We start from the raw sequence: 9,678 nt of genomic DNA, 5'->3' as shown, positions 1-9,678 counted from the left end.
TTTTCAGCTCTGGCTCTCCCCCTAGAGGTGGACACCTATGGATCTCCTTATTCTTCTTTATCTGAAACATAATGATAAGGGATGTCAGTAATAGATAACAAATTTTACACCGTGATCTAAATACACAACTGGTTGGCGTAGTACCTGAACCAAGCTGCTTTTGCGCATTGTGGATGCATGCAGCCTAAACCTACACCTTAGGTATGGGCATTTAATTGTGAACCTACCTGGCTCACTTTTAACAACCTCAAAATTATTCTTAGTGAGAATGTGATATGTAGTAATTGCATTACGGCAGTCCATCATCGTTTGAAACACGGTGCCTTCTACAAGCTGGGGATCCTCCCTGTTCCACTCAATTGTTGGCAAGTCTTCACCTTCGTAATCGGCTAAAATGAGGCTGTCATCATTCTCATTCTTCTCTTCATCATCAGTGTCATCAAATCTGGTACCAAAAGCAATATCTTCCATGTATTGATCCTCCATTGCCTGCTTACTGCATCGATCTACCAATTCAGGAAACATCAACTCATCCTCATCATCTTGAGGTGACTGATCCTCAATGTCTGCATCGTCCTCCACATCGACCGTACGAACGATCTGGCTACCACTAGCACTGGGGACAGATAGTGCTGCTGTGGACCTACAAGGAGCGCCGCGGCGCACACTGTTAGAAGAGGCAGCAGCAGTAGAGAGACATGATGCCCGACCACCTGATGATGCCCAACACCAGAGAGAGATGATGCCCGGCCCCTGTCCACATGGATACGAATTTTACCGAACAGGCAAGAAGCATTCAAAGCAAAAAAGAATTCCCAGATCGTCATCGGAAATTAGTGGAACAAATCTTCCCTCCTTGTTGTGCAAATATTCGAAATGAACTGCGTCGTCAGAGCTCCAGCTGTACTGAGCGCAGATGTTAGCTTTCAAATTCCTCAACGAGATGGTGGTTGCAACCACCGGGGGGAAGAAAAACCCATTCTTATTGCGTTTAGAATCACGCGTAAAGCTAGAATCCAGCCTAACCACCAGCCGAAAAGCCAGCGCTGGATCAATCCTATTCGAAAAGCAACGCAGTTAGTTGAGCAACAACGATTGGCGCTCAAAAACTGCCTACTGTTAATTCACATAGGCAGACGATGCTTACCCAAATGGAATCCATGTGTTAGATCCCTCCGATTCCCAATCTTCTCCGCGGCTGACGTGAACATTTGGCACACCAGATGGACATACAAACTCCGCGAAAGGGGTAGATCTAGATCTGGTGGAGGCGGAGCCCTCTCCGCCTCCCGGGGTTGGTGGTGGGGGCGGGGGCGGCTCGGCGGCGGACGACGCCATAAGGTAGGTGGGCAGGACGGCGTGGTGGCGGAGGGGCGGTGTGTGAGCTCCTCCAGTATCGGGCGGAGTGGAAAGCTTTGGGTGAGCTCCTCCAGTCAATAGTCAACACAGTTCGAAAGAAACGGTCAATTCAACACCAACGCGGCTCCCTAGCCGTCACCGGTAACGGTGAAGGCCTCTGACCAGACGGCAACCCTCCCGTCTGAGCGTCTGCGACGGGTTTCAAACTAGAGGGAGGGGAAAACTGAGGAAAAACTAAGGGGCTGGGGAAAACTGAGTACAACTAACGAACCAGGGGCACGAAAATAGAAATCCCTAGAATAAAAGAGAGGTACAATTTCCTCCCAACCAATAGATCGACCATTCTTCAGCATCCTATACCATTCCGCAGCTCTGCCCTTCAGAGATATAGAGAATAGCTTCATCTTAACTTGGTCCTTTGAAATACCTGCACTCTCGAACAACTCGCATAATTCATGTATAAAGAGTAAATGATCACTAGGATGGACAGTCCCATCTCCAAAATAGCAATTGTTCATAGCAAGTTCAACAATTTTCGTAGGTATCTTGAAAGGAATACTTTTAGTAGGTGGATTTAAAATATCACAAGCATCATTAGAGTTATCACATATGGGAGATAAAGTATTATCAGAGCAAATTTTCTCCCCTAAAGCTGGGAAGCTAAAAAGATCATAAAAACTAGCTTCCCCAAGCTTAGACTTTTCCATAGCATTAGCAGTAATTGCGTTCATACTAATAACATTGCTACTAGCATGCAAATAAGGTTCCATAGGTTTTTTAATTTTCGCATCAAACAATTCATGTCTTAACTCAGAAAAAAGATTAAAAAGCTCACTAAATTTGTTGTTGTTTTCCATTATGCCTAACTAGTGAAAAATAAAAACAAGAAACAAAAAGATTTAATTGCAGAATCTAAAGGAAATAGCTTCGAGCACTCACACACCGGCAACAGTGCTAGGAAATAGCTTAGTAGTCGGAGCATGTGAATACCTTTTACCTTACCTCCCCGGCAACGGCGCCAGAAAATAGCTTGATGTCTACGTGTGCTTCTATTCTTGTAGACAGTGTTGGGCCTCCAAGAGGAGAGATTTGTAGAACAGCAGCAAGTTTCCCTTAAGTGAATCACCCAAGTTTTATCGAACTCAGGGAGCTAGAGGTCAAAGATATCCCTCTCAAGCAACCCTGCAATTAAGATACAAGAAGTCTCTTATGTCCCCAACACACCTAATACACTTGTCAGATGTATAGGTGCACTAGTTCGGCGAAGAGATAGTGAAATACAAGTAATATGGATGATTATAAGAAGTTATTGCAATCTGAAATAAAAATGGCAGCAAGCGAACATGTAGCAGAACTTGTTGGAAACGGTGTTTCAATGCTTAGAAACAAGGCCTAGGGATCATACTTTCACTAGTGGACACTCTCAACAATGACCACATAATTGAATAAATAAATGCTACTCTCAAACACTCTCTTGTTGGATAACAAACACCATTCATTGTGTAGGGCTATAAAAGCACACCTCAAGCCGGAGTAAACAAGCTCCACAACGTCATAAAGGAATCACACACGATGCGCACACTGTCACCATCACACCGTGGAGAGTGACTCCGGAGTTCATATTAAAGTAACCTCTAGAGTGCATAATAGACAAGAGTAACATCTACATATTCAACTAGATCACAAAGCTCATGATCACATAAAGATCACACCATGGGAGAGAGAGATGAACCACATAGCTACCGGTAGAGCCCTCAGCCTCGGGGGAGAACTACTCCCTCCTCATCATGGGAGACAGCAACAGCGATGAAGATGGCGATGGAGTCGATGGGATTCCGGGGGCACTTCCCCGTCCCGGCTGCGTGCCGGAACAGAGATTTCTGTCCCTCGAAGGCTTCGCGATGGCGACGGCTACGTAACTTTTCGTGGAGGAAGACCGATGCCTTTAGGGTTTTCGCATCTGGGAGAATATATAGGCGGAAGGGCGGCCTCGGAGGGGCCCCAGGGTGCCCTCCCCACCTGGTGGCGCGGCCAGGGGTGGGCCCGCGCCCCTATGGTGTGGGGGCCCCTTGGCCCCCTCTGGCCCTTCTCTGACACTCTGGGTCCGTCTCGGTAAAATATTGACTTTTGTCTTCGTGGGGTCCTATTTCGAGAATATTTCCTGTGTAGAATTTCTGAAACCAAAAACAACAGAAAACAGGAACTAGCACTTCGGCATCTTGTTAATAGGTTAGTCCCAGAAAATGCATAAAAACATTATAAAGTGTGAATAAAACATGTAGGTATTGTCATAAAACTAGCATGGAACATAAGAAATTATAGATATGTTGGAGACGTATCAGCCACCGCCGCCAGGGAGGGCAGCAGCGGCGGCCATGATGGCGGCTTACGGCGGCGGGCGGTGGTGGACTAGGGTTCCCCCGGAGTCGCTCGGGAGAGGAGCGACTCGGGAGGGGTCGCGACTCCAGGTACATGCACTTGAAAAAAAATCGTGTAGATGATTGTAACAATTTTTCCATTCGATTTTCCGTTAATTTACTAGGTACTCTCTCTCTCTCTCTCTCTTTTAACCAAATCAATAGATTGGGCAAAGCTTTTTTCCCCATTTAAAAGAAAATCGTGTGTACATTTTTCACCCAACAGAAAAGGATATCTTTTGACAAACAACAGAAAATGAAAATGGCACACAAAACGGACCCTACATAACTTCTTCATTGCCCGGCACGAGTTCATCTACTATTCCTGAATTATAGCCAACTTGCGCTCAAGATATACCGAAATGCCGATGTGGTTCAGAATCAGATGCTCTGTAGTGACTGAATATCATTGCGCCGTAGTGGCACCTCTGCTTTGTGCATCGATCATCCATGGTGCAATGTGCATTGGCACTGGTGCGGGTGTGAGCTGGTCACCGCACACATGATTCGTTTTCCTCGTTCGCTATCAAGTGCCACGACTCCTAGCCAAAAAAGTTGAAGAAGAAAAAGAACATGCCACGCCTGACATGCGCATGATATCAGTCAGTGTCAGCCTTGCCCGGCCGGACTGATACCCATTCATACTTCAAAGTTTTTCAACAATAATTTGTACTACCTCCGTCCAAAAAAGATGTCAACTCACGATGAAATAGTTGCTTCTTTTTCAATCGACATGGATACCAAAGACAAAACACTGCCTCTTTTGATTTCCTGAAGGCTCAAGTAGCACGTGCTACACTGCTACTCCCTCCATTCCGAAAAGGATTCACAGATTTGATGAATCTAAATTTAGACAAATCCTACGCCCAATTGCAAGTAAACCGGGGAGACGAGCACTACATAGATGAGAGGTAGCATTATTAATTGTACGATGGCCAAGAATTGGTCCACTTTTCAGTTCGTAGCTTTTAGATATTTGCTTCACACTTCTAAAAAAAAAAGATATTCGCTTCACTCCTAACAAACCAACAGTAAATGGCTTGCTTCAGCCAAAGAGAACATTTTCATGTGTGGTTTACCCAGCTGCTCGTGCTCCCTGCTAGCCTGAACGTATAGACATGGTAGGAAGGAATGTTAGGTTGGGTGTTGCTTGTTCGTGCATCTTCCAGTCATTTGAGCCAGCAACTGTCAGCGGCACACCGATGCTCTATCTACCAGTCTATGATCCCATAGCGCCTTTCAAGACTTGCGACCAAGCTAGCTAGTGAATAATGCTGATATCTGCACTATGCTTTCCCAGCACTGGATTGCACGCCTGAGATTGCATGATGCTTGATACCTGGGTTGATAGTTGCCATGTGTGATAGATCGATACATAGCTTCACATAAGGTCATGTTGATATTTCTTTTATATGCTGGTACAAAGATTAACATGAATGTACTCCTTCTAATCATACTTGCCAGATACATCACCTTAATATACATGAGCAAATACTTCTCTATAGTAGATCAGATGCACATACATGTAGGTCTGTTATGTTTGTCCCCAACCCAAATAAACATGTACATGTAAGCGATAAACCAATGCACATGAGATGGCAAACCTGCAATGGCTACTCTACAAGATGGGTTCTCTTGAAAAACTCTACAAGATGACACTTCCCACGCAAATTTTCTCTTCAGGTTTCCTCACTCCTCAGCTACAAAACCAGCATCTGTTCACAACACCGCTTTTCTGGATTTGCATACTAAAATATCTGGAAAACGCAGTCCTGGTACCACAGATAAGGGCTTACAATTGGCCTGCTCGGAGATCTCTATCTATGCGCTCTGCGTTAAATGTTCCCGGCAGCTCCCTGAAGTCTTCATTAAATATGGAATATGCACTGCGTGAAAGATGAAACAATCAGAAAGTTTGAGAGAAGGTAATGGATTGTTACTTCCCGATTCACTCCTCACATGCATTATTTTTTATCAGCCAATCGACACAACATTCGAGCTAAATTTGGTACGGCGAGATTTAAATGTTCCTTCTATTTTTGAGTTTAAAATGGAAATAGAAGCACTTGCAAGAAAATTAAGTAGTTAATTTCACAATCTTACTAGAGAAATTCCACTATCCTACCCAAAAAAAAACACCATAATGTAAGAAACGACAGTGACGCTGCTTTATCTGCAGCTTTTGGCAAAAAGAGAAGGAGCGGATTTTGATACTATAGTCAAGGAAACTTTTATTTATACTTCACAGCCAATTTAAGAAAACACTCGCTGCAGAACTTTTATCAAACAAGTGAAAATAAAAAGTACCAATCAATATGAAACAATGTAAGAATAAAACCATTCCAATGGCATAAAAGAACATTATGTTGCTAATGTTAGTTGTTCTGAACGAAAAGCCAACTTTTCTCTCTAGACAACACAGACTGGAGGACATAGATAATGTACCTGACATCACCTTGTTGTCGTCTTCCAAGATTAAGAAGTATGATCAAGAAACCTGTAGCAAGTATCTGGGCAGACATCAAACGGTAACATCTGTCAATAAACTGAAAACAAGAACTAAACTAAATAAGTTTGCTCATGGTAAGACCAGTAGACCACATAATTGTACTATGCAGATTGTAGCACCATAGCTTCACACAAAACTATACATTATAATACATAAGTAACATAAATATTTGAGAATTACATGTACCTGACTTCTATGGCTGACTCATGAATTAAAGGTTTATACATGTAAAAGAAAATAAATGGGAGGAAGTAAACCCTGGTTCCTGGGTTTCCCAGCGTGGTCCAGGTATTCCCCTGGCTCGAACTAGATAGAACTCTTATGTATAACTGATTCCTTATGTGTTCTGAGTGGTTACAATACTACATGTACATCAGTGTCCCAAAGAGCACCATATACTACCAGTAATAAATATTTTAATGGAGAAGCAAATTAAGGAGTTACTTACATATAAAGGTCCAATCTCATACTTTCGAGCAATAGGTGCCAATAGAAACCACAGAGAAATAATAATCCATGCTTTCATAGTGACAGAAAATAGTGCCATCAGCAAGATATCTGCAGAAGTGGAATTCATGGCACATTGATCATTTACGCTACCATTTTGTTAAAAAGTAGCAGTGCGTCATGTACATTACCAGGAAATCTCAGTTTGTCTCTAAGAAATACGAAAATTCGTTTCTTCCACCAGGTAGTTGTTTGTGGCATTTTGAACTTCTGCAGAATGGACAGATAATCATGTATGAGGATTGAGGAGCACCAATCAATGTAAACAGAATATTTTTTGAAATATTGCGAGAAGACCTTACCAGTTCTTCTTCATCGTCATCATCATCATCATCGTCGTCGCCGCCACGGAGATGCTTAGCAGGTGGTTTAGGTGCCACGGCCACTATAAGACTATCTACATAAAGCACAATACAAAAAAAAAACATAAGAAAATACTTCTATACATCAGGTGCACAAATCCGAGCTTGATGAAACAGCAAATTAACTGTCCTGTCCTAATACGAAATTCTTGCACATAAGACGTATGTATGTGATCCACATAGTGGCGGAGCCTTCGCAACAATTGTGGGAAATATAAGAATGAAATAAACAACTGATGTCCTAAGACTGGAGCTATCAAGAATGCCGCTAGCTTCGCATCTAGGATGGCAACCAAGACAGGGGAGAAGGGGGTATGCAGGTGTGGTTAGTTTACCCCCATCGCGGAATTTGACAAGGTCGTCGTCTCCCCACGGGAGAGTGGTCCCTCGCAGGACCAGGCGGAGGCGGTCTTCTGGTAGACGCCGGTCCTGGGCAACGCGGCGGCGCAGATCAACAACCTACAATGAGACCGATTCCCCATTAATTAGGGTAGAGCGAGGCGAGAAGATGGGTGTCTGGGAGAGGTTACCGACCGAGATAATCGGTGGGAGGCGGATCGTGGTCGGCCGGGACGGACCAACGGCGCGCAGCGTCACCTCCACCGTCTCCGGGTCGCCGCCCGCCACCGCAGCCATGGCCCCCGTCTTCTCGTGCTCCGGTCCTCGTTGCGTTTTTTTTCCGCTCTACGTGTCTCTCCTTTCCCCGTCTCGTCTTGGTCTCTTCTTGGATGGGCCAATTGCAGGCCCATAGGCCTAGTACAGTTCGACACGTTATCGTTCGAGGCTCTGGCTGAGAAAGTGTGGCACACTGGCACAGTAGAGCTGGGAACGATGGAGGCGGCGGCGGCGACGGCGACGGCGACGATGGTGTTCGTGTACGGCACCCTGAAGCGCGGGTTCCCGAACCACCCCCGCCTGGCCGCCTCCGGCAGCCCCTTCGCCGGCGCGGCCTGCACCACCACGCCAGTCTCGCTCGTCATCGGCCCCTACTCCGTCCCCTTCCTCGTCCCCGCCCCCACGCCATCCGCCGGCCGCCTCGTCTCCGGCGAGCTCTTCTCCGCGTCCCCCAGCGCCCTCGCCGACCTCGACATGCTCGAGGTACCGTATCCCCTCTCGTCCACTTACACTGCTCCTTCCCGGCTTCAGTAACCTCGACTCGACTCGACGGCAGGGCACGCACCTCGGCGTCTACGAGCGCCGGCGGATCGCCGTCGTGGTCGACGGGACGGGCAGGGAGGTGGAGGCGGAGGCCTACTTCGCGAACGCGAGCTACGCGGAGGATCTGTGGCGGCGCTGCGGCGGCGAGGCGGCCGAGGTCGGGGAGTACACCGTGGAGCACGCGGGCAGCTACGTCCCGCCCAGTGGCCGCTCTCCCGGCGTCTCCGGGCTCATGGATGCCGTCCGTAGCTTCATCGCCGCCACTCCGCCGGAGAGTTGAATTGATGCCGTCCGTCTGTCCTTTCTGGGGTGAATTGGATCTACCTGGTGCCTGTTGTTGGAATTGTTCTCTGAATGAATTGATAAATAATGTGGCATGGCATGTTGCAGATATTGGACTATGAATGAATTGAAAAATAATGTGGCATCACATCTTGTAAATATTGGACAAATTTATACGGAGTAGTATTCACCAATTACAACCACACAGTGGCTGAATTCGGGATACTTGTCTTTTTTTTTTTTGCGTAGTTGCTGTTGAGTAAAGATGCTTGAGAATGATAGATATTGAAAATTGGAAGAAAAAAATGAGTTTGTTACTTCCTCCGTATCGGTTTATTAGGCCGACACATAATTTTTTTAAAAAATATTAAATCATAAAATTAGTCAAAAAAATATGAATTATATGCAAGGTTTTAAATAGCACGCAATTTCGCCGGTTTTAGCACGCAATAGCGGATTTGGACCCTCCATGCTATATTTGACAGAAAATGGTCGCTACAGTGCTAAACACGAAATAACACGCTAAATCGTGCTAAATCGCGCTAAAACACATAACACGTAGCGGCGCTAAAATGGTTAGCTGCAAAAAACAAAGGTCTAAAACTGCATGCCAACCCATCCGCCCAAAAGTCCAATTTCTCCAAGAAAGCTAAATACCTAAAGCTCGTATACGTACGGCAAAACCTAGCCTAAATCCCAGTTTAGCAGTTCCGCACGGAAGCGACAGCGGCGGCTGCCTCTTCCAGCGTGACGTCGGCGTCCGTTGCTTCCTCCCACAGAGCTATCAGCTACTTCCTTCGGCTCGGATGTTGGAGACGCCTTAGAAAAATCACCCACCAAGTTAGAGCTGACTAGAACCTCCGCCTCATCCCCATTTGTAGATGCGTAGATGTATTGAACTATTGATGTGTAATTCTTCCGATTCCGAATGAGTGCTTTCACCTTTGTTGTTGCCTTCTTGGCTCTAAATCATGATATTAGTATGTGTTAAAAAATGTTGTCTTTAATTTGGTCCTGGGAATCTACTTTGAACTATCTGGTTATGCAATTTGTCTGCTGGACTATTTTTGTTGCCGAAATCCTT

The 9,678-nt window shown here is 45.6% G+C and overlaps 2 protein-coding genes across 2 annotated transcripts; one reads left to right on the top strand and one right to left on the bottom strand.

The window, feature by feature from the left end:
- Positions 1–5,256: 5,256 nt before the first annotated feature.
- Positions 5,257–7,821, bottom strand: LOC127301414 (uncharacterized). The gene is made up of 8 exons (XM_051331644.2): positions 7,689–7,821; positions 7,490–7,613; positions 7,095–7,189; positions 6,924–7,002; positions 6,734–6,843; positions 6,222–6,286; positions 5,573–5,662; positions 5,257–5,476 (listed from the first exon to the last, which is right to left on the bottom strand). The coding sequence occupies exons 1-8, from the start codon at positions 7,788–7,790 to the stop codon at positions 5,473–5,475; spliced, it is 669 nt and encodes a 222-aa protein (XP_051187604.1). The 5' UTR covers positions 7,791–7,821; the 3' UTR covers positions 5,257–5,472.
- A 164-nt stretch (positions 7,822–7,985) lies between these two features.
- On the top strand, positions 7,986–8,788 carry LOC127301415 (putative gamma-glutamylcyclotransferase At3g02910). Its single transcript, XM_051331645.1, has 2 exons — positions 7,986–8,252; positions 8,326–8,788. The coding sequence occupies exons 1-2, from the start codon at positions 7,986–7,988 to the stop codon at positions 8,590–8,592; spliced, it is 534 nt and encodes a 177-aa protein (XP_051187605.1). The 3' UTR covers positions 8,593–8,788.
- The last annotated feature ends 890 nt before the right edge of the window (positions 8,789–9,678 follow it).

This window comes from Lolium perenne, chromosome 5 (genome assembly GCF_019359855.2).
Source record: "Lolium perenne isolate Kyuss_39 chromosome 5, Kyuss_2.0, whole genome shotgun sequence".
Classification (NCBI taxonomy): domain Eukaryota; kingdom Viridiplantae; phylum Streptophyta; class Magnoliopsida; order Poales; family Poaceae; genus Lolium; species Lolium perenne.
This window is presented reverse-complemented; position numbering and strand designations above follow the sequence as displayed.